Here is a 25,343-nt window from a genome sequence, read left to right as displayed (position 1 = left end):
GAAGTGCAACTTTGGAAATAAAGATTTGCAGAAGACATACATATATAAGCAATCTCAGACTTAGGAGTTTGAGATTGTTCTATTCAGACTACTACTCTGTTTGTTCCTCACAGCTAGAAGTCACTTATTGCTGCAAAAAAGGTTTGAAATTTTTGATTTAGAATACACAGTCTTTCAACCTGTCAGGATAAAGCCTTCAACTTTCCAGATTTAAATTTTTTTTCTATTATTATTTTACTTCTGAATTTACTGAACCTTACTCACATTTACCAGACAGTATATAAAGTTGTAGATGTAAGTTCTTTAACTCTGTCTTACTAAATCTCTAGAAAATGTTTGGTTGCTGTTTTTTTTTGTGGTTGGTGGTTTTTTTAAGACGCATTAGTTGTAGTTGGTGTGGGGAAAGAGGTTGTTTTTAACAAATGGTTTAAGTGAATAACTACATATTATTTGTTTTTCCAAAACTGTGTTACTTAGCTGTAATTCTTTGTGGTATCTACCAACATGGAAACCATCCTGGAAACTTCCCCGTTTTTACTTTGGTATGTAACAACCTGAATGTCCCCTTAAGCCTGAAGAATATTCCCTGAACACGGCTGAGAAATGCTGATAAGGCACTGCATAGTCTCTGTGGACATAATTCTATGAATGTTTTAACCAGCAACAAAGCCAGTTCACCACTCAGACTTGTGAACAAGGTGTTTTATTGTGGCATGTTGTAAGCCAATTCAAGGAAAGGATCCAGGCCAAGACAAACAAAACCAGCAAACCTTTTCTGGCAAGTTTTACACGGGGACTCTTCCACCGAGTCTCCCTCAACTAGAATAAGAGAGGATTCTGAGAAATAACCTCTACATTGCTTCCTAATCTGTTTTATTTACACAGACTAGACTGACTAGTCTTACAAACAGTTCATCTGGCATTCTTCAGCAGTGCCAAAGGTAGCACTCAATCTGTAATCTTTTTAACAAGGTACTACGTAGATGTACTGATCAGGTTACAAGTTTGAGACTACAAGAGCTACAAATACACTGTGGCAACAGTATGCAATATTTCTAATGGGGCCTTAAAAAAGAAATAAATCCTATATTTTAAAGTTGTTTGTTTGTTCTGTCAATTTTAAAAAAGGATGAAATGGCTCCAGGAATTTCTGGTTTGCATAACAGCTGTAATATTTTATATACAGTCTGTTTGGTTTACTAGAAAACCAACTGTGAATTCAAAATAAGAACATGGTTGTAAAATAAGTCAAGAAAAAAAAATCAAGATTTATTTAGTGATTTAAATTATATTAGCTATACAGTGACATACACTGCTTCAAAATCTCTGGGAAATATCTGCTCATTTTTATGTTGACTCTCAACTCCTGCAATATTGTTATCTTTTTTTATAGAAGCTCTCAGTTAAAAACTGGAGAGGTGATTGGGTTAAAATTCTGTCTCATTAGCTCTGATGAGGTAGGCTGGAATATCAGGAAACCAACATGGACCTCGATATCACAACCTATCTATGCATAACAATTATATCAACTCAGCTTTTGCCCTCTTAGTAGATGTGAGATTATAGGCTTACGCCTCTGAAGTGTTTATTAAAAAGATGCAAGGATAGGTCCTGAGGAAGGAATGCATGTTTGCTTTTCCCAGCCCTTTACTTGAAATTCCAGGAATGTATGACACAGAGCCTTTAAAGAAAAAGAAAAACACAGGGGGCTCTTCCTTTGTGCCATCCCAGCAAGTGTGGAAGCAAAAGAAAACAGAAGAAAGAGTTGGCAAAGGATGAAAAGATGTGGTCACAAATGCACAAAGATTCTGGAACAGCCACTGGTCAGACACTGCAGCAGAGAACAAAGAATAAAGCAATGAGGGCACACTCATCTCAGAAAGACAGAGTGGGAAGCATACTAGTCCAAATGTCAGTGAAGTTATGAAGACGAAACACCCCTACAAAAACAAGGAGTTAGATAATATCGTGGAAGAGAAACCTCCTCAAGCCATAGGGAGTAAAGATGGAGTAAAGATCAGTCAGTGTTTGAGAAAGCCATCATATCTTACATGCATCTATTAATTCGAGGAACTTACTGGAAAGAAAATGCTGTGATGCAGGTCCAAAATCTCGGTGTGCCTCCTGTAACTGTTTAAGGCGATCCTCTACAGACACCTACACATAAACATATGCACTCAAAATCTACATTGCAACAAGAAGGTCATGATAGGAAAATCACCTGTTTACATTTCTTCTAGTGAAAGCAATTTGTTTGTGTGTCACAGCAATTATTTGACATCCACCTATTTAAGGCAACATATTTTTCTTTCATCTGCTTAATGAGAATCATTTTTACATCTTTCAGCGTTCTGGTGTGAGAGCTGTAGATCAATAACAACAGTAGTTTCATGGTGACTACAGCCAGCTGCTGAAATTTCTGACCTCCTCCCAACCCTTCTGTTGTCCAAATTCCCATAGTCAGCAGGTCTCAGTTTGATTGCATTGATCTCATGCTGCCTTTCCAGCACAGAACCATTTTGGAAGACAGTGTTTCACCAGCTGACATGATGCCCCTCAGTCTAATTGAAAGTGCAGTAGCAGTACTTTGGTTGCTTGGTTAAATAAATTTGAGAGGACACACACAATATCCCCCCACCAAAAAAAACCAAAAAATAAAACACCCCAAAAGAGACAAAATAAGAACAGAAACACCACTACCAAATTATATTAGGAAAGGAAAGGTCTGATATGACACAATAGCAGCTTTGACTCTCAGGAGTGACTCATTCAAAACTACTGGCCAACAAACTGGTGCCCAGGTTTTGAAAATTCATCCCCACCACCCTCACTAGAGATGTGATAAGTATTTCCTACAAAAAAGAACACAAAAAAGGAGAAACCTCAAATATTCATAAATGAACTTTAGCTGATGTAAGAAACTTCACTAAATCATTCACTGTGAAACTAAGGATGAGTTTCAGCTGTAATCAGGCACAGGGATTTACCTTTCTCAGACCATTTAAGCACAATAATCATAACTAAGCAATATGAATCTCTGAGCATATCCTCTTCTGCCTTTTATGCTAAATTGCTATAGCATTTATCTTGTTATAGCTCTACTAATACTTAAATCACTTTAAGTGAAATTTCCTACAGAAACTGAACATTCAAAGACACAATAAAACAGCTTTCACACAAGCTGGAAACACAACAGAAATTTTTACATTAGTTTTTGGTGACACGGATTTATGCAGTAAAATCTACTGCTACAAGATACAAAAAAAAAAAAACACGCAGCAAGAGTTCCTACTATTTCCCAGAATTTAATGAAGTTTCCTGTTCAAATAAACTACTGGAATAGATTGAAAGGAAAAGCCTTTGGCCAAGCTACAGCAGGAAAGGCAGCTCCTTTTGTTGCACTGTACTAACAGAATAATACCTTAGTGACAGAAGTAATGAACAAATGGTAATAAGTGAATCTTTTAAGAAAATAGGGGAGAGTGAGAAACATCCCTCCCCACACACCTACTGTACATGATCAGAAGAATACCTGTAAAAGTTTCCACCGCATATTAAGATCATCCAGTTGACGAGACATCTTTAAAGATGGATAAAGGTCAAGTGGAGACAGCTGGCTGGACAAATCATTCACTGTTTTAACTTTTAAGTTGATAGGAGCAATTTCTTCTCTAAAAGCCTAGAAGGGTAAGAAACACTTATGTTCAGTTGACATCTGAGCAGCACAAAAGTGTAAACTCCATGAGGTTCTCACTCATGTGGCAGTTTATGTTAAACAACTGCACACAAGTCAATTCTCAGCAAAGAAATTTCACTCACTTCAATATTCTTGCTGTATCACTCATATCCACCTTTAAGGAAAAACAGTATGAAACGTACTGAAATGCCCACAAGCAAATTGCACCCCTAAAAGAATTTAATTTACTGGTTTTTTGTGGTGCTGTATGGCTTTAGAGCTTTTCTTTGCAAAAGGAAACACACAATGCTATATTAGGAGTTTTAGCAGCATAGAGCCTGCCAACTGTTCTTAAGACAAAACATTGCTCAGTAGTTATAGTTTTCAAGTATTAAGCAGCTGACAAAAATTCAATTTAAAAACTATTATTGAACTAGCAAAGCATGAAGGAATGTATCTTCTAAGAAAAAGGAGTACAATGTTTTACCTGATTAGAACCAGAGAGTAAAGCTATTACAATGACCAAAAAGAAGTAAAAGGTTTATTCAATCAAATCGAACTAAATACAGTATTAAGACAAAATTGATGCAAGTTTAGTTACAGTTTAAAAAATGCTTCAAATACCTTGCTTGCTGTGAGCAGTTAAATGTTCAATCCTGTAAACAGCTTGATTAAACATCATTAAACAAGCCCAAAACAACTGTAAAGGAAGTATTTTCTTTGGACAATTTAATTATTTATCTCTGTTCAATAATCACTCTCATTACTCCAAAGAACAGAAACATACTTTTAAGAAAGAAACACTAGGTTTCTGGACAGCCAGTAGGCCCCTATTGCTTCAGCAAATGTTACAGTTTTTCCACAGCAATGAAAATCTGAAAGACTTTGCTTTCATCAACTTTACAGAAAAAGTCATTAAGATATGACAAATCACTTAGCATGAGAACAACGAGCTATTTAGCATTAGCATCTTATTTCTTGCTTTAGCATCTACATTAAAATATAAGAGAAGAAGTAAGAGCTCCATTACTCTTTTCAAATCAACAGCAGTCTGGATATTAACTCACCTTTGACTGCCTTTGTTTTAAAGATTTCAGTTCCATTAACCTTGAAAGTAACAACATAATTTGGAGAATGAGGATGCTTACGTTGCCATATGTGAAATAATGTAGCCCTGTGAATTCACAGACACTGTATACATAGAGAGAATATCTACAGAAACCCAGTTGCAGCCCATTTTATTCTTCTAATACCAGCATCCTATGCTGAAGACATGGATGGTCAGGTACACAACCCCAGGGTCTTCTAATGCTTTGCTATACTCATTCTTAAACTTAAAAACTGAAAATTTGTGTTTGTGAAACAGAAGCTTAGCAGTAAATGCGTAATTTGCCTGAAACAGCAATCTTCTCTACCTACATGTGTATACCCACATGTTCTCCTGGAATCCATGATATTCACTGCACTGTACTGTTTCCAGTCAGCTTTTCTGAACAATGCTATCAGAAGATATTTCTTCTTGGGGAGCTTTGCATTACCAGGTCCTTACCCAAGCCATGAAGTTAGGTAGGGGATAACAACTAACCATCAAAAGCAGCCATGCCTTGGGATGCTGAGCCCTGCATGGAACCCAGGCAGCAAGAACTGGTTTGCCCATAACAACATTATAGGTATGTAGTATGTGTTCTTCAGTTTGAAATAATCCTGGTGAGAAGCCAGGCTAAAGTAAAAGCAAATGCAGATTTGCTCATACAAACAAAAATAGACAACAGGCATGTTTAGTTTGTGAAAGTCAAGGAACATAAATTTAAACTATTTATTTATTTCTGTATGATTAAGAAAGCTCTAAATGTTTTTCTAAAAAGAGAGTTACACTTGATGGCCAAACAGATCTGTGTATATAATCCCAGCCAACACTGGGAATGTGGCCCAGCTCTGGACTTTATTTGAGACTTCAGATACCATCTTTAAAGACTTTATACTTACTGCACATGAGAATTTCAGCATACAGTGTATAAATATCTAATATTACTAGAGGGACTAGAATGGAGAGATCTGACACACAAACAAACTAAATATTGCCCACTCACCATCGTTTTATCAATGTGATCTGGTAACGAATCTATGAGCAAGTCTCCTACAGGTTTCCAGCCATTCCTCACATTTTCAGCCTCCTTCAAATCAGCATCAAGGTCATCCATGGCACACTGAAGGTCTTTCAGTTTTTCTAATGCTTTGTCTACTTGCTTCTGCCAGATACTGGCACTGGCATTTAGGTTCTCCCATTTCTCTTTTAACTCCGATGACTGTTTGCGCATGGCTTTGGCAATCTTCAAGGCTTTCTCCTCAGGGGTCAATTCTGCAAAGGGGAATAAGAGTTATACTATTAATTTCTTATTTTTGTCCAGTTAAACCGATAGTGCTCCTGAAATACACACTCAAGACAGTCAGTAAGTCCAGTGTCGACTGATAATTTATTTCAGCAGGTAAAAGGTAGAAGAAAGTCCACCTTGCTGTAACTGAAATAAACCTCAATCACTCCTACTGACAATAAAATTCTTGATCAGAAGACAGGAAAGAAACTATTCCTGACTTCCATATATTATGATACCCACAAAGTAAAAGCAGCTTACTGCTGATTTGTTACTTTTGGAGGGACAGGGAAATGAAACAGAAGATAGTTCTTCCTTCCTGGGAACTTCATTAGGTAGTCTTTGCATCATTTCACGTAGAAAGAGCAAGGACAGTGCTTTGCTCCTGGATCTCTTACCATCACCTTTCACTGTGGCACCAGGATGTCTCTTCATATTCAGCAGCAAAACACAAGGTACACTAAGTACTGTGGGGGGCATGGTTCTGCAGCGCTACATCAGTTTTTCTGTGTAAACACTCAAATCCAAAAAGGCTGGTTTAAATAGTTTTTCCAAACCTACAAATATTCTATGAAGCTGTTAACTGAAAAAGAATCAAGCTTATGGTGTACTATTTCTCACAAATTTCAGGCTTGTGTCTAGAACTCACAACCCAGAAACCCCAGAAAGCCTTCAGTTTGAGACTGAGCAAGACCCAGACAGCTTGAAAGCGAAAAAGAAAATCCTACAACAACCCCAGCAGGTCCTGCTGTCTGCTGCCTGGGGGTCCTTGCTGAAAAACACTCATGGGAAGCTTGCGCGTCAGGGAAGAGTTGCTTCAGCAACAACAAACAAACATGGCCAGTCTCAGAGGATTCCCCTTCTACATAAAAGCAAGCAGAGGAAACTATAATGCAAAAAACTGAGAACAAAAGAAGTAGCAGAGACGTGACATGCACTGAAACTAAGCCAATTGGCCTTCTATTCAGTCCTATATAAAAGCTCTGGAAAAGGTTTATCACAGTACTCTTGTGATTAAAATTCAAGTGTTGCCTATGAATAAATTATACACAATCATGCAGAGATTAAAGTACCATTTCTGTCAGAAGTCAGATGAGACATACCATCTTTCATTTACTGATAGACTGTCCTTAAAATCTTTATAACTGAGTTTGGAGTTGCTACTGTGGTTGGAGGAAGGTGAGGGAGCAACAGACAGAAATTGTGTGGGAGGGATGTTTTTGCTTTACCAAGGTCAGATGAATGTCAAAGTAAATGCACAGTTATGGTAGCAAAAGTTACCCAACTGTGCCTCTTACATGCAACTGTTGTCCCATAGCACCAATACAGAAAAGCATATTCTAAGTAATTAACACAAAATAAAACATTGAAATACACTCCAATTAGTTGCTGAGAAGTCTCTTTTTTCCAGATAAAAAAGTAACAGGGAGTTATTTGGATCACAACCAGAATTTCTGCCCACCAGTTCCACATATTTATTCTGTTTATTCTCTTAAAGTTTTTTTTCAAATCTTGTTAGCCCATATAGGTATTGATATATGCTAGACTATGATGACTAGAAGAGTATTCTGGTCATCACTAGAAGAGATTCAAGACAACCCAGATGCCATCTGGGGGAAAAAAATCCCACCAATGAAATGAAGAAAAATCAACCCACAAGGCAACCACAATTTGTATTACAACTGTTGATACAGGGAGGAGAGAGTTGCCCAAAAGCACAAGGACCCTGCTGGGAAGTGGTTATGTAGGAGAAACAACAAACAAGGAATGGTAACCAGAGCACAGTGAAAGGCAAGAGTAATCAAAAAGAGCCAACAGCACCAAGGGAAGGGAGACACCTACCCAGCCTGTGGTTTATGGTGCAGGTTTTGACCTCATAAGAGAGAGACATTTGAAGAAAGAGTGCAGCTGAGTGTTACAATAGATATTTTGAACTTACCAAGTGTCTTAAGTTAATATTTCAGTGACTTGTTGGGTCTCATAAGCTATTACATGAAAGCACTGCCTATGTGCACTCCGCCTGTAAAAGCAGAGATTGCACCCAGGCTTAGGGACACTGCAGTGGCAATAAGGGATTGCAGAGGAGCAACTTGGAATGAAATGACCGTGAAAAAATCCCACAATGCTTAACTGGATGCAAAGAGATATCAACTACATATGTAGCTCTGGGATACAGAGACATGGCAGTAACCTACAATTTGCAATACTGACACACCAGAACAAAGATGAAGACCAAAGCTGTGCTGTGATAAATTGCACCTTGTCTCTGAATTTACAGTATTTCACAGTAGAATAAACTGCATTATAGCACAACATAGTTTTGGAATGATCTTTACCCCAAGTTCTGCAAAGAAAATACTTCTTTATTTCTTTTGAAAAGAAATAAAGCTCATGCTCGAAGTAAAACCCATTTTAAGGAAAAGAAATTCTTTACACAGAAAAGAACAGCTACAAAATACCTATGTAAAGACATCAAAGAAGTTGTTAGCATAAGTACTTTTGGAATAATTCACCTTTGAGAATAATAATATTGATGAATGAATGGGAATTCACTACAGTCCAATGACAAAGGGACTGTGAACAATCTAGAAGTCAAACTGCACCTAAGGACCAGCATTTAATATCACAGGTTCACTCCCAGGCTGAGGTTTCCTATCATACAGCTGTAGGTTGTGGGCAACCAAACCTCAGCAGTGAAAGCTGCAAGACTTATAAATGAGGATTAAGGGAACAGCCAGAGTTAGAACATCTTACATAAGGTAAGGCAATACTAAGCTTCATTGAGAGGGGAGAGAAAATTGCAGACCAATTGGATAAAGCCTCCTCTGTTGGTACCTTGAACATGTGAATACAGGGGACACTATACCCAGAAACTGCACTAAGGCAACATTCCATATGGGCGAAGCTGCAGTCTACCACTTTGATCCAACATCGTGCAGTCACATCGTTCTTTACCTGTTGTCAGAGCCAAAGCCTACCAACACTGCATGAAAGAGTGAATGCTGCAAGACCCATGCAGGTCTAAGCTAGGTTAGTAGTCAGCTAAAAAGATCAGTCACTTGACCAGGAACACGTGGAAAGCTTTATACTAAGAGCTGAAAATCTTGCAAAACTCTTTGGCTCTCCTTAAAGGCATAGACACAGGAGATCCAATGAGTGCTTCTTGCTCTAACAGAGGCAGTAAGAAGAAAAGTGCCTGCAGCACCTGGGGATAGGTTCAGGGGTGGTTATGTTGGTCCTCAGTTAACAAGTGGATTAGATGCTCCTGAAAGTCTCTTCCAAGCTTGATGATTCCATGATTAGAAGCGGGGAACAATAGCTTGACTTTATTTGTCTGGCCAGCTAAAACAAGTCAGCTTTACTCACAAAAGAGCTAGTCCTTATTTGGGAATGGGAAAAGATTCCAGGATGATTGGGGTGATACAAGTATCTCATCAGAACTGAAACCCAAAACATGTTTAAAGACCATTTGTAAAATCAATGTTATAGTGCAAGGATATCTACTACATATTGTATCTGAAAAACATTAATTCATTGCAAGATTGCTTTATTTTACAAAAGCTTTGGAAGTGCTTGTAAAGCTTGCACTAAAAAGACATTTACTAGAGAAATAGAGCAAAATATGTGCTTTTATGAGCTATAAACCATTCAGCATATATTCATTTAACAGAAATACATCTTGTATAACTTTATGTTTTCCATCACAAAAGCCCAAGTTATTAATGAGCAACATATTACTTTCTTTTAAGCAGAAATCACATTCTTCAAGATACTGGTTGCATAGCATAAAATTGTAAATCTCAAAGAAAGTGTCTTAACAGTAAGATTTTTCTTCTATTAGTTTGGAATTCATTTAACTAGCCTGTCATTACACAAACCAGCAGACAGGATTCCTTTTTGCTGTGAAAAAATTTTACACAGTAAAATTTTCTCTTTTTTTCCTACTTAGTATAAAGTCTTCTCAGTCACCAGTTTGATCAGTGTCTTCCCACCCCCTTTTTTTAATGGTACTTATTACATTATCCTCACTTCAGCAGCTGCTGAGAGAGTAAGAACAGCCTATATTCACTGGACCATCTGTTTACAGGAGAGGACGGATATTAACTGATCTTGCAGTCAGGGAAAAGAACTCCTCTTCTGTAGTGAAAAAAATCTTGATTTTAATATACATTCTTTTGTCACAAACAAAGCGCTGAAAGCTCCAACAGCTTTTCTATTTCTCTAGCACAGCCTGAAGGAAAACTTTCAGGCCTGAATTTTCAGCATGTAGGTTCCTTGCATGCTTACATATATGGATAATAGTAGTGAAGAAAATTCTTCTTGCTTAAGAATTTATTTTAGATCTCAAACTATTTGGCTGTAGCAGTTTTCATTCTAATCAACCGATTAATCCTTATTATGTAGCCTTGAACTAGTGATCTCTTTCCATCTTGCTGAAATTACAGTTACTTTCTTTCACTTCTGCTAAATTCTTAACCAAATATACTGGAACTGGAGATGATTTCATATTGCTTCCTTCTCACATGACATCAAACATTGTCTCTTCCTTGGTTCAATCAATCTTTGCAGCAAAAACAATGTATGACATAGCACTGTGCTCATTATGAAAACTTTCAGAAAATTTGAATAGGCACAATGGCCCATGATCAAACTCCTAAACAGAGGACCCAAAAGCAGTGCTATCATTGCATCATGAAGTCTTTAGCAGTGCTGATGAAAAAGCATTGTCTGAGTTTCTTACAACCTTGACAGAAAACTTAGTTCTGATGTGATGGGAACAGGAAGTTTAAGAACAAGCAGTAGTTGGTTAAATGTTAAATGTAAACACATTTCCACCCAGACAACAACCCGTATTTCAGATAAAACTGGGACACAACAGAGCGTACAAGTCAGGAATGAATATGACTACGTTTATATTCCAAGGCCCTCATGAATAAAAAAATCCCAAACAATCAACCAATAATAAAATTAACCATTTTGAACTCCAGCCAGCCTGTTTCCATTAAAATCCTCTAAGTTTGCACTCCATACCACTCAGCAAGTGGAAACAATTTCCTTGAACTTTACTAATATGGCTCCGAGCATATAAATGTGTGTGTGTATACATATATATGCACAAGTCCTTCAAAGAGGTCTCAGTCAGACAAGTTCAAAACTGATTCTGATCAGTCTTCTCCTAAATCTGTCTTATTCTTTGCCCTTGCAACAATGCCCTCCCTAGCACGAAAAGACCTGCGGTGAAAGAAAAAACTATCAAAAATACTGATTTAAAAAAAATAGATTCAGAGGTTGAAGAAAATAGAAAACAATGTCACAACTTTTATCATCTTCAGATTAGCTAATCATTCCCTCAAAATTACCCCTTCCCTCATACAAGGTAAGAAATAACCTCAAGAAACTGTGATTTCCAATTAATGCGAGTTTGAGTTAGTAAAATAATTTCGCTACTTCTATTATAGAACCAGCCAAAGTAATTTTCAAATCAAGACTGTGCAGTGTTGACTGTCAGTATTTTTAGAAAACAGACTGTCAGTTTAGAATCCATAACCACACTCCATGTTTATCAACATGAAGTGGACTTAATTGAAGTTAACAAGTTAACTTTAATCAACTACATAGAACACCAGTGACCAAGAGGCTGACAGAAAATTTAAAAAAAAATAACATCTTAAAAGCAAACTAAAGCCCACATCCTTCACTGATGATGGTTAATCTGAAGAAAAATTGCGTGCCTCTGGCTGTCTTCTAGTTCAGAGATTAAGTTTTCTGGAGACTTGTGGCATGAGTTGTCAGAAAAAATTTACTAGACTCACTCCTAGGTGAAAATTAACAGCTTATTACATATCTATAAGCTCAGACAGAATGATTTAAAGACAGCTTTTGGCCTGAAGGTCTATTAATCTACAGAAAGTGCAGGCCTGTTCTGCACAGGGTGCGAGTGCCCACTGCCGGCAGCGGGAGCTTCATGAGGGTCTCTGGGAGAAGAGGCTGGAGCTGCCCAGTGCCAGGGACAGCAGACCCTAGTCAACTCACCATGGGGCACACCTGAGGCCCTCAGCCACACTGGTGGCACCTCAGGGAAAGTGTATTTAAAAGAAAAAACACCAGAGAGGAGGAGGGAACCAACAGGAGAAACAGCAGAGGGAACACCAAAGTCAGAAAAGGAGGAGCGACCCCATGGTAAGACAGATTTTACCCATGGAGGAAAGGTGTGAGAGGGAAGAAGCAGGAGAAAGAAACTACTAGGCTAACCATGAAGTCACTGCCTTCCCATCCTCTCGTGCCACTTGTTGCCTTTCTGGGCGTGACTGGCATCACAAGGCAGGGTAGGGACAGGAATGAGGGAGTCAAGCTGAGTCTGTGAAAGGTGGGAAGAAAGCTGTGGTTTTAATGTTTGTGAGCCTTTTTCCCCACTACAAATCAACTTGGTATTTAATTATTTATTTTAAATGGCAATAAATAGTTTGTTTTCCCCAAGCTAAACCTGTTTGGTCCACAGCAGTAGTTTGTACACGATCTGCATCTGTGACCCATCTGATCCTCATCCTGACTCATGAGCTTTTTCTCTCATGCTCTTCCCATCTCCTGCCTCCTTTCCACTGCAGTGGAAGACATAAGTAGATGGGTGGGAGTTTGGCTGATAGTCAAGACTAACCCATCACATGCTCAAAAAAGAAAGTCCATGGAAGTACTGAGTGTGAAGAAGAAAGAAGAAAAGAAGTTCAGTGCACATGCGTGAGGCTCCTCAGTCTGAACATATGACTGGTTGTTAAATACGATGGCTTGACCAGAGACATGCACACATCACCTGCAGACCATGGATGTCATTGCAACACAGTTTACCATGGTCATCAAATTCCCTGTTATACTGCTCTCACTGCCATTGGTATAACACAAAATAATAATAATTTTCATCATAAAAGACTGGATAGCAAGAATTTATGATGCATCTTATAATCTGAAGTTGGCATTTGCAGTTTGCATCCTGTCAATCAACACTGACTAGATCATTGATATCAAACCCTCTTAGAAAATGACCATTTTGCATTGGCAAGGTTTTATGTGCTAGCATCATTTGCACTGAGAGGTTCTATGATTTTGAGAAGAGAATCTGCAATTTCAAACTTCTGTATGAAAGAATGAACAGATATACAGAGAGCATCCTTACTTTTCAACTGCAAGGTCGCTTGTGACTTAGACCAACTAAAACATTAGAGATGCCATAAAGCAAATGGGTTTGAGAGGAAAGAGAAACAGAATATCTTCAGGAGTCAGGAGCTCAAAACAAAAGTCAAGCAAGGGCACCAACAGCACTAATCAAGGAGATAAATGGTTCATTGGCTTTAATCACCAGCTATTCAAGACTTTGTGATAAAGTTGAACTAGGGAATATGAAACCACGTAAAAATTTGTACAGAAATAACGCAAAGTATGGATGCAGGAGATTAGCTGTCTCCACTGAACAAACTGAAGAAGCTTGCAATGGAGATGTATAAGATGATGTATGGAAATAAAAAACTAACTCCTGATAAAAGCAGATATACTGTAATTTTGTAAATTATACAGAACAGTAAATTGTTCACACCTTACAGCAACTGGCAGTTCTGCAAAAGCAGATTATTACCTTTCCTGAGAACAGCTCTTGTGTGACTAAAAGTAAGACTTCATAATGCTGCAGCTTATATCAGACATATAACTGTAGAACTTACAGAGATAATTTCCTATTTTGTGGTTGTGGGGGAGTGGAGAAAACTTTTTGCAGGTGTCTGATATTTCGAGTAATATCTCAACAAATACTATGCAAAAACAGTTTCTAACCATAGCTGTAGTTCCATTCCTTAGCAAGGATTTACCCAATATTCAAATCCTAAGGATTCTGTAATGACTTCCTAAAGTGGATTTATTTTACTTCTAATGAGTTACACCACTAACCATGCTTATTTCTATTTGTGGAGTAAAACTTTGCAATAGACATACGGATGTTTGAATGTGAATCCTTGAAGTATTATTCTGACTACATTTAGGGTGCATATGTTATTATGTTAAGAAAAAAGAACAGAACTATCATTAGTGTTTTGAACCAAAAATTGGACAAAGCCGAAGAGATGTTTCTACTTCTTCCATGAAAATGTTACAAATTTCCATTAAAATCTTGCAAAGCAGAGAAGTAACCCTTGAGTCCAAAACAGAAATAAAAGCCATCTGGATGCCATTCAGAAGATTCTGAGGTCTTAGCAAGTAACTGGGATATAAAATATGTACTAGAGACATGCAAGTCTTTTCTCTTTTTTTGACCCTCCCCAGCAGTGAGTATTTTCTGACCTGTTTTTGAATGCAAGCTCCTCCTTGGTTCCTCAGGCCCCTCAATGGGTTGGTCAGCAAGGAAAACTCGTGCCTGGTCCACAGCGTTGAGAACGGTTTGCTCTTTTTCCTTCAGTTCACGTCTCAGTGCCTTTTGGGAAAGGAAAGAAGAATTCACTTGTTACTTGACGTTGTGAACAATATCATTTTCTCTGTTTTCATCTCTCCACACCTGCCTAACGAGTAATAGCCAACGTTAATCAGACTGCAAGATAAAAATGCAAATTTTACAAAATAGAAGGAGCAAGAAATTGAGGCTGGAAGGGTAATTTTTAGGAAGTTGACTTGAAGAAAGAAATACAAGAAAGGTGATGATGGTAAGTTTAAAAAAAGCCTAACAAATTACTACATTAAAATTCCATTAGAAAGTAAATTTAATGGGTTTATTGCTTTCAACAGGATTGCTAAAATATAGTTGATTGCTACAACAGACTGTTTACTTTTTTGTTAGCTGGAATAACAGCAAATTGCATCTACTAAGACTTCAGGAAATTATAAATGCTAAGGTGAATTGCAAAAATTAACATTCCTTAGAAAATGAAACATCTTGTTTCTGCCCACTATTTACTAATATTTTTAGAATTTAGAAAACATGTATCAAATTTTATTGTGTAACACATTCTGAAAAAGCAATTTTTTAAACTAATGAAAAAATATTTTGATCTTAATTACGCAAAAATCCTTTGAAACTTATATACAGAAAGAAAAAAAATCAATTTTTATGTAAGATTTTTTCATGGTGGTAGAAATAATTTCAGGATATTATGCTCTCCAGCACCTATGATGTTATTAAAGGTTTAAGTGTAACCAACCTTTAAAAAAATAAGAAGTTTATAAGTAGTCAGCTGTTACGTTTCTTATGAAGCATTTTCATCCAGCATAAAGCATAAATCTGTCCCACCTAGAAGGAAACTACTTTTCTTGTTTTATTTGTATTATTTTCTACACACACAAAGGAAGATACTTTAAACATTATTAAAATGCTGTTTATTTTTACAGTATATTTTTTAGTTCTTATTTAAAAAGTCAAGGCTTATTTTGCTGCCACAATTAGCTTAGGCCCCATTCCAGATCAAAATGCAGTTAGCCAGTGCTGACAAAATTCTATAATAAAATGAGTCTTCTACCACAGAAAAGTTTGAAAAACAGATATTATAAAAGCATCACAAATGCTGTCTTATCTTTTCATTACTTAGTCTCTTGATGCCACAATCACGAAAAACACCCTCATCTCAACTTTAGCTAAGCAGGACGCAAGATGTCACTTTTCCTCCCTCCTTCCCCACTTCATTCCTTTATCTTCCTCACCTTTCCAAATCCTTCCATTCTATTGCTTCAAATAAAATAAATAAATAACAAACATGTAAATAAATACATAACCCCAAGAAAAACTAAGCACTGAAAGCACAGTAAGCTCGATTACATTTAGGAACCTGCATTATACTGTCCAGTAAGCATTAACTCTTGTATTTATACAAACACTCCTCAGAACAGCGTTCTCTGTATACTTCTGTATAGCAATAATATTCTTTGTAGGATTCAGTACATACTAGATGTAGTAAGTGATAAAAATTGCCATTTAAAGAACAAATCTTCTTTATTTAAAAAAAATAAATACAGAAATGGAAGTATTGTAAAATTAACATTCCTGAAGAATCTCTTCATTTCTTCACAGTATGTATCAATATTTTAGTTTCACATAACACTCACTAGAATAAGACACTTTGAATCATCCACAGGTTACAAATCATTAAGGCATTCTCTACGTAGGAATTTGTTTCAAGAAAGAAAGAAGGCAGTTTGTATGGTTAGAAAAATTCCCCATTTAAAAAAGACTTTTGGTTAGTAGAAACTGTGTGGATGCATCAGTAAAATATAACACATTTTAATTTCAAAAACTTGGCGGAAACAGAGGGCTGATTACTACACTTCGAAGTAGGGAATATTTCTAGATTTACTTTTCTCCCCTCCATACTTCCAAAATATTTCCAAAGAATACAGGAAAAGGAAGGCTATGTCACATTTTGAGTATGCTAAGAAATTCCAGCAGTTAGAAACAATCTAGAGATGGATCTCTTTTACTCAGCCTCTCCTGTTTACCCTCACATAGTGCCTTTCATCAATTTCTCCTGACCCTCAATAAAACTTCAATCAAGTTTGACCTAAGAGACCTTGGATTTAATTCACCAATATCCCTGCCATTGAAGTAGTTCAAATTGAAGCTGACAACAAAAGATTTTAAGAGTTTGGCCCATACAGCTCATCAACTATAAGTCATTCATAGTAATCCTTATCAATATTTTTATAGAGAACTCTCTTAGCATAAAATAAACCATACACTGAAATAATACTACTAAAATAATTTAGCAGTAGAGTACCTTGAGCACAACACAGATTTCTTAGGTTTTTTTCTTAGGTTTTGTTTTTTTCTTGTACCACAGGTGCAAAAATAATGCACTCAGACTTGCAGAAACTTTTCTCAGCAATACTCAATAAATTTCTCTGTCTCTCTCTGCCAGTAAACAAGAAGAGCAATCAGACTACACAATGCAAGGATGACCAAGCATACCAATAATACTATCTCTTGTCCCAGCAAACCTCTCTGCAATAGAACAAAAAAAGAAACCCACTTATAAATCTGATCTTGAGCTGAAATTTCATCTGTTTGGAAAGACAAAATAAAGATTTCAATGGAAAAATCATATCTAGAGGAACACTACAGAGTAAAAATAAGTCATAAAAAGCCCAGCAAGGAACATAAAACCCACAATACTGAATTTGCTGATTTTACATGTTTTTCTATAATAATAAGTACAATCACATATTTTAGTGGCTTATTTAGCTTTTCAAGAGATGGCTACTCAGAATGGATGTGCCTCCTTCAGTAGACAAGGATATTACTTCTTTCTCCTTTTGTCAAAAGAACTACAACAGCTAAAGCATTTGTAAGCTTTGAGTATAGCACGGGTTTTAGTAGAGGGTGAATTCTGCTCCTGTTGCTAACTATGCGTTTCAGGGAGAAAATTAGGAGAAAACTGATACTAGAGTTCTGATATAGATTCAGTAGGTGAAGGTATGGAAAAAAAAAACCTTGAGAAGCATCTCAAAACTTGTCAGTGAAAATTGCCTACTAATAAGCTAAAAACATGGATGCAAGTATTTTTTGAGTCCTGTTGAGCATGCAGATGTGAACACAAAATGAAGAAGTGAACACTGAGCACAGAGATAATGCCTTTATTTTGCCCCCACTATGCTTTTTTATGTTTACAAAAGCAAAATAATATTTTAAATTATACTGGTCATACAAAAAGGGGCTGTACACAACTTCGTCAGTAATTCACACCACAATATTTCATACAACAAATATAAATTGCAAAATTACTGTATACTTTGGGTAATGGTTTAAAATGAAAGCTTCACTTCCCTCAGTAATCTGACAGGTGACAGGCCATGAAATCCAATGTCTAAGGTTTATACAGTTCTGTTGCATTTGCAAATCCACTGTTACTTCCTACATAAACCACGACATGCAAGAGTCCTGGAAAAACCAACACTAATTTTAGACATTCTTGATTCTTATAACAGAGAGGAAAAAATCCCTGAAAACCTAAAATCTGGTGTGCTGATGCAGTGTCAACACAAACTGTTTTCATAGCTGACCCTAAACAATACTAGCCAAAAATACCTTAAAAAAACCTGCTTTGAAAAAAGTCTTCCTCTAGTAGATGAACATGTGCTTACAAAACTACACTCTTGAAATATCTTATGCAGCATTAAACAAAGCAATGACTACAATCAGCACTGCAGCATTCATTTTGTAGGTACGAGGTCTCTTAGCCCACTGCAGTGGAGTAACCCAGGACCCAACTAACAATCCTCCTCTCAGGAAAGAGAAGGGTTTCCATGATTTTCAACCATGAGCCAGGGATTTACTTTCCACGTTGATTTGTTCCTCTTTCAGTGACTGCAAATCATATGTTACTCCCTTTATAACTCTGGAAATGCAGACAGATAGACCATTTCCTCTGTCACACCAAGAAAATCAAACCTATTTGCCCACTCTTCATTAAAGATACATCTGATTTCTAATACAAAACCCAACTCTTCTTGTAAGACAAGATTTCTAAAGAAAGTTGCCTAAACCAGGGCATTACAAAATTTCTGTTGGGAATGCTTTGCAGCTGGGTCTTTCCCTCTCTTGGAAAATTTAAAATCTATAAAACTTTTGCTATTGTGATTTTGACACTGTTTAGCGTATCCTGAAAGCACCTATTTCCTTCAGCTGAACCTTAAAATTGCTTTTGAGCATAGTAAGTGGACTTCCAAAATTACTCACTGTTAATTTGCAGTCTCTTTTTCTCTTTTGAATTGTACAGACTTGTACAGAATAATTCAAGGAGCAGATCTGCTTAATAGTTCCAACAGATGAAGGCAAAGCTAATTTCAAAGAAAACACATGGGATGTTTCTTAAAAACAGAACATATTTAAATCAGGTCTCATTATGCACTCTTTCAAGGAAGTAAAGATGCATGTTATTGTAACTCATATCAGTTCAGCACACTGTAGCCTTATGTGCCAATCAGCAGCTCCTGTAGCATTTAATTACTTATTCATCTTCATTCTGCACCCGGTGCTTGAAAACTCCTGTTACTTTTATACACTAAATTGAAATGGGAAAAAATAATCTGTGGGATTTAACAGGATGGGGAGAATAAGCAGGATGATTGAGCAAACTCAGAGCGAGATGAGGAATTGTTTATAAAGATCATACAGAGGTAAAGGTTGTGACTGAGTCTCTGCCAGCTGTCTCCATCACTAAAGAATGAACTAGAAAGAAAATAAGCATAGCACATTTAAAAGCTGTTCTTTCCTGTCAGATACTATTTAATGGAACATGTACACACAAAATTTCAAAAGTGTTTTGGTCTCTGTACACATCTCTCTGTAAAAGTCAATTTTATGTGTCTACCCCATCTGATAAGGAAAACAGTCAAATAAAGAGCAATATTTGAGACTGTGCAGCTCACCATGCATTTGCCTTTTACTACTTCATACAAAATCTATGTGGCAAGAGAAATAATGAAGGAAAAAAATGGTGCCTAATACACAACCATTAATACCTAGAGATACAAAGACACATGTAGCACATGAGACATTAAAGATCAGACAGTATCCTACATGTTCTGATAAATGAGTGACAGTGACCAACACCAGAATAGGGGAAGAAAAGGAAATATGAGAGTGGGGTGAAAAAAAGGGAAAAAAAAAAAAAGAGGAAGCTGTTTGCCTTCACAATAAATATATATTGACTATTTTAGATTTATTTTTTAATAGAGGAATGTAGATATCTCAAAAAGGACTGAAGAGAAGTGCCAAAGGCTGCATTTTCCTAAATTGTCTCTCAGTATACCATTTGCGACTTTCTTTTGCTGTAGTGTCAATAGAGTGTGCAAATAGGGTGTCAGCTACCAGGGTTCAATGTGAGTGTAGACCTAGAAGTCACATCGACAACAAATTCCTCCTTTTTGCCTGCATGCACAAGGAAATGAAACTGACAGGAATTTAAAAGCATAGAAGTGGGCAAAAGAGAATTAGACTATGTATGCTGGTGATCTCTTACCAGAGGCAAATAAATGTTAGCTTACTTAAGACTTTCCCTTTGATTTATCAAAATAAATGCTTCAGGCCAGAAATATGGGTACTTTTTCACTGAGACTGTCTTGTCTCTTGATAATTTCCCTTCTCTCTCTGGAGAAGTGCATGTGATCATAACTACTCACTGAAAACACCACCTACCTCTGAATATGCACTAATAAACACCCATGACATAAAATAAGCATCTAAAACATCTCTCAAACAAAGTACCTTGCAATAGTGCAGCCAAAGAGACAGAGGAAAGAAAGTGTGCCGTGTCACCCCTGCTCAGGCTCAGACAGAAGAAACACAAAGCTGTTGCTGACATTGTAAAAACTGATAACCAGTAAACTGATAATCTCAAACTGCATCTGCACGTTCCTGTGAGACACTTCAATACAAGGAAGGATAACTGACTTTCTTCTGAACTTGTTACAGTTCAAAACCAGTAAGGCTAGTGCCTCCATTTTCATCCAACAGCATTTTAAAATCACGAAAAGATGTTTTGAAGCCTGTTTGGAAAAGCCACACTTAAAATAACTTCTTGAGGACTTTGAAAGGCCTCCTTTGTGCACTAGAAAAGAATCCAGTACTACAGCACAAAGGCAGAAGTAAGCTTAATTGTCACACAGATTGCATCAAAAAAGACATTAAAAAGCTATTCTTAAATTAAAGAACAGAGAGCTACACTTTTTCTTAAAATTTTTTTTTCACAGTTTTCCAAGAAAGAACTTTTTTCTGAAGCAAGAACTGCAAGTCCTACATTCCCTAGAGATGCTACAGGATCTAAATCCAACTAGATAGGAAGACCTCTGCTTAATTGAGCAAAGGTTGAAAAATAGGAGGCATAATGATGTTCATTAATATGTCTTCCAGCACCAATAATCTTATGTAACTTGATTTCTTATTTCCTAGTCCACTGAAATGAGACATTATTTGTGTTTCTAGGTCAATGATAACCAAGACTTGGTTTCCCAGAGAAGTTTGGAAGCTCAACAGAGCATAGTCTTCAGGGACTGGAAAACATGGAATGCCTAAAGACTTTTCTGTTTTTCCTTATAATTTATTTATTTCTGTTGGGGGTGGGGTATAGTTTAAATATGATTAAGAACTACATTGGGAGAAAAAGCCCACACCGTGCATCCTTGAGCAAATGCCAAAGACATTATCATCAAAAAGCTTTTTTTAAAAATATATAATTTTTTCCTAACAAAAGTGAAAAGACAGGCTTCAGTGTGCTAATGTGAATTCTCTACTGAATCCACTACTGAAATCCCCAGAAATATAACTACTCTGCCAGTGGAACCCTTCTGTGATGGGTTTGCTGCTCAGTGCATACCCACTGAACTTGCTTTGTTGGCTCTTTTTCTCTTCTTCAATAAGCAATTTTTTATATTCAATCCTTGCTTTGTATTTCACTGTACCATGAACACTACAAAAGTATCATCTAAACAGCAGAACAAAATCTGATAGAATATGCCTATTTTGCTCATCCAGCAAGTTTCTAATATAAGTGAGCATATTTTGATTTAAATCCTTTGTAATATGACAGCTAAAAAAGGGTATGAGACTCATTAAATTTGATGGCTTGCATAAACTACAGAAAAGCAGGCTTGGTTTACAATGCTATCCATAGTAAAAAATGTTTTTAATGACGCTTTCAGAAAAAAATCTGTTTAACATATCTAATCAGAATTTAATACAAGAATCTATACAGATTGTACTCCAGAGACAGCAAAAATGCCTGAATCAGATTGGAGACTGAAAGAGGAAGAGAGAGTGAAGCTGTTGCAACTTTCTACTCTTCATGTGGTGGAGAAAAAGTATCTACTTTTACACAACAGCAGTCATCACCCTGCTAGCAGTGGAACCAATTTTCAAATAGCAAACTCCAGTAAAAACACATTCAGGTTTACATCAAAAGGGCTATAGTGTGCTTTTGATGAAGGAAAACTAATCCCACCAAACCCTACTATGGAAGCATGACAGCTATCAGATGTCCACAACCTTGGAAGACCTGACCTCTTTTTATTCCCATATTTATTTATTTTATAGTAAACCAGTGGTGTCATCAGAGGCATTTTCATACATCTCTGATTGACAGAAGGCAGGAAGAGAACTAACCCTCTCTAGTTGCACCATTTTTCTTTTGCCTGTGTCCCCAGACTCTGCTCCTGTCAGAAACAGAACAACTACTTTTATGTAACTTAGGGACAATCCGGAACCTTTAATCTAAAGTATACAAGAACTGGTGTCCAGACAAGGGGGACTGACTGCAAAAAATCAGCAAAGATAAAATAATATTTTAAACTGTCTGCCAAAAAACCCTTGAAAAACCCCACAGGAAAAGATCACTGTACAATGCCGAGTAAAGCATTGCACTGAGTCTATTTCAAAGACATTTAAAAACATTATATCCTCTAAAAAGCAACCTTAAAGACAAGACAATATACCATCAAAAAAAGGATCCATTTCAGATGAAACTGTTTTGTAAAGCTGTCTGCAGAACAGAAGTTACATTTCTTCCCCACTCTTCAAAGTTTTACCTCCTTTGAAGAAGCAAAGGAAATTTGTGTCCTCAATGCTAACTCTAATTAGCTTCAAACTGTGTAACTGTGCACTGCACAGTGTATAACTGGGTAGCTTTGGATAACAGTTAATACTCAGTTGCATAAAACCCAACAAATGAGTTTGTGGTGGAAACACTGTCAGCATCAAACTCCCTCTTTCCTTTATGGGTTTCAACCGGCATAACTTCTGCTTTTTATGTCAGAAAATACTCACAGAAAAAGGGGGAGGGATAAAGAACACACACACAAAAAAAAGCATTCTTCTGTTTATGCATCCAGAACATGTACCGCCTCCAGCCTGACACAAGACACACAAAACATCTGCTGCACATTAAATGGTTTATTACTTAATTGAGCAAGACCTCTCAAATATCCTGTTAGCACTGCCTATTTTCCTGTACCCTTAGCAGTAAGCATCTATCTCTTCAACATAAGAGAGACACATTCCTCTTTGTTTGCTTTCTTGCAACAAACTGGCTTGGGTTTGCTCAGGCTGTGTGATTGCTGAGCACTGATGAAATACCATCAGTTTCTTGCTTCAAACTGAACTGATGCCACCATTAACAAGTTGGATGCTGCATTGTTGTTGAGAGTAGTTAAACTCAGGCCACCTTTTGCTTATTTTGTATTATTAAGATTCCTCTTCATTTCTTCAAAAAAACACCAATGGGACAAGTCAAATATGTTTGGCATTATAAGCTACCTCACAGTTAAATGGTACCTACTGTATTAATGCAGAGGTCTTGAGAAAGACTTTTAGTAATTACAGTTCAAACTCAATGTACTTAAGAGAAACTTTGTGATATGCAGCACTATGAATATTCATTCAGTATATAAAGATAGGATGCACTTTGTGAGCAAGCCCACATCTCCTGAGAGGTTTCCTCTACATCAGTATCCCTGACAATGAATCATGATCACCAAGAAAAATATGTATTATACAGCATCACCTATAAATTATAAATAATCAGATCACTGCAAAAAGGGAGCCTCTCTTGTATGAAAACTGTGTAAAGGGAAGAATATTTCCTTCAGGGAAGAGGAAGCACAGGCACCAGTGCCCAGCTGAATACTGAAGCAGAAAAAAATGCTAGGGGCCAGTTGCAATTTGAGGCTGACTCTCGTGTTCCTGTTCTGTATGCATGCACACAACATGGGAGAGGACTGCTACTGGGAATCCTTTCAGAAGCAGAAACCCTGTCAATGTTAATTACTCCTCTTTCTTAGAAACAGTCACTTTGGTTTCTCTTTGGAAGGAAATGGTCCAGACAGACACCGAATAATCACCAAACAGAAAAACTGTCTTCCTCACCACAGTCTACTTCAATCTCCCTCACAGCTTTTTGCTCTCAACTCCTCCACTATGGCTTCCCACTTTCAAAACTATCTAAAACGACAGCAACTTTGTAAAGGTGTTACCACACAGTTTGTTACTGTGACGTGTCAGAATATGCTGGATCTCTGCTTTGGGTCACTTCTCCAAAATTTCCTGTCTCTGGATTGTGTGCTAATGTATCCAACATCAGCTCAGTACAGAAAGATTACTGTAAACCATTACTGAAAAAAATAAGTAGTGTTTGAAAGAGGAAATACTCTACTTCAGACGATTTTCCAGGCATTTATGAGAGAGTCATGAGGAAGGAATACCCTAAGGGCAACATGACTTTCCCTTCTGCTTAAGTCACCTCCTTCAGCTCATTCTAGCTGCCATCAGAAATTAGAGGAACATGAAAACACAGAACCTGGCACCTATGCCATATTTGTAAGAGCCGATGGCATTTAAGAAAAAAAAAAGGTAAAAAAGGCAAGCCAAGTATAATATTTTATATATTCCATGGCACAGCAGCAAGGCAGCAGCTATCACAACATAGCAATGGTGGGGTGGGATTTTTTTTTTGGTGGGAGGGGTGAGTTTGTTTCAAGTAGCAGAGAATTTTCCCTCATCATGAGCCACACAGAACATAAATTAATAAATAAAAACATAAATAGATTTCTGCTGGGAGTTTAAGCTCCTTGTCAAACATGGGGGCACCCAAACTTGTCCCAACATGCCATAGTGTGTGTTGCTTTATTAGTTCTATTTATGCCTCTGCAAACTGAACTTGCCCAACACAACAGCCTTGATCAGTCTTTGCATAGATGATCTAACAACATCTCAAAAGCAACAGGAAATCCAGATGGACCTGAAAATTCAACTACTTGATAAGTAAAAGAAATCAAAACAAAAGGCTGCTTTCAGACAATTTCACCAATAAGAAATTAGAATTAAAATACTGCTGTGCATTCACTGTATGTATATTACTACAAAACACTGAGCAAACACACTTGAAAATTGTCAGTGTTTTCAAAAAATATTCCATCACCCAGTTACAGGGTTGTGTCCTCCTCCTTTCCAACGGAGTTTGCTATTTGATTTTAACATTACGCCTAGAGGTTTTACTCAGTAGAAAAAGATTGAAATTAAAATAATCCAGGCAAAGTTCTGCAAAATATCCATGGACAGTAAGGACAAAACTTTGCCTTATTTTTACCCATGGTAAGTTCTTTTCATATCTGTTCACAAAAACCATATTCCTTGATTAAAATTAATTCTGTAAGAATGACTGTTAACCTGGAAAAAAAGAAAAAAGGCCTACTGAAACTTATTGCAAAATTTGTCATAAGCCATTTTTTTTGGATGACTACAAAGCGGCATTCTGCTGATGTGAAAAAAGTCATTTAATATAACT

The 25,343-nt window shown here is 36.9% G+C and overlaps 1 protein-coding gene across 6 annotated transcripts in view; it reads right to left on the bottom strand.

Moving 5' to 3' along the window:
• UTRN (utrophin) overlaps positions 1–25,343 on the bottom strand; it is a 340,805-nt gene that overhangs the window by 73,008 nt on the left and 242,454 nt on the right. For all 6 annotated transcript variants that reach the window (XM_063151512.1, XM_063151511.1, XM_063151513.1 and 3 more), the window contains 4 exons: positions 14,371–14,500; positions 5,767–6,035; positions 3,533–3,679; positions 2,079–2,157 (listed from right to left, as the gene is read on the bottom strand). In XM_063151512.1, the coding sequence (XP_063007582.1) occupies positions 2,079–2,157; positions 3,533–3,679; positions 5,767–6,035; positions 14,371–14,500 (625 nt within the window). The remainder of the gene's footprint in view (positions 1–2,078; positions 2,158–3,532; positions 3,680–5,766; positions 6,036–14,370; positions 14,501–25,343) is intronic.

The sequence above is a fragment of the Melospiza melodia genome, chromosome 3 (assembly GCF_035770615.1).
Source record: "Melospiza melodia melodia isolate bMelMel2 chromosome 3, bMelMel2.pri, whole genome shotgun sequence".
In the NCBI taxonomy this organism is placed as follows: Eukaryota; Metazoa; Chordata; class Aves; order Passeriformes; family Passerellidae; genus Melospiza; species Melospiza melodia.
Note: the sequence above shows the minus strand (reverse complement) of the source record. Positions and strands in the feature narration are given on the sequence as shown.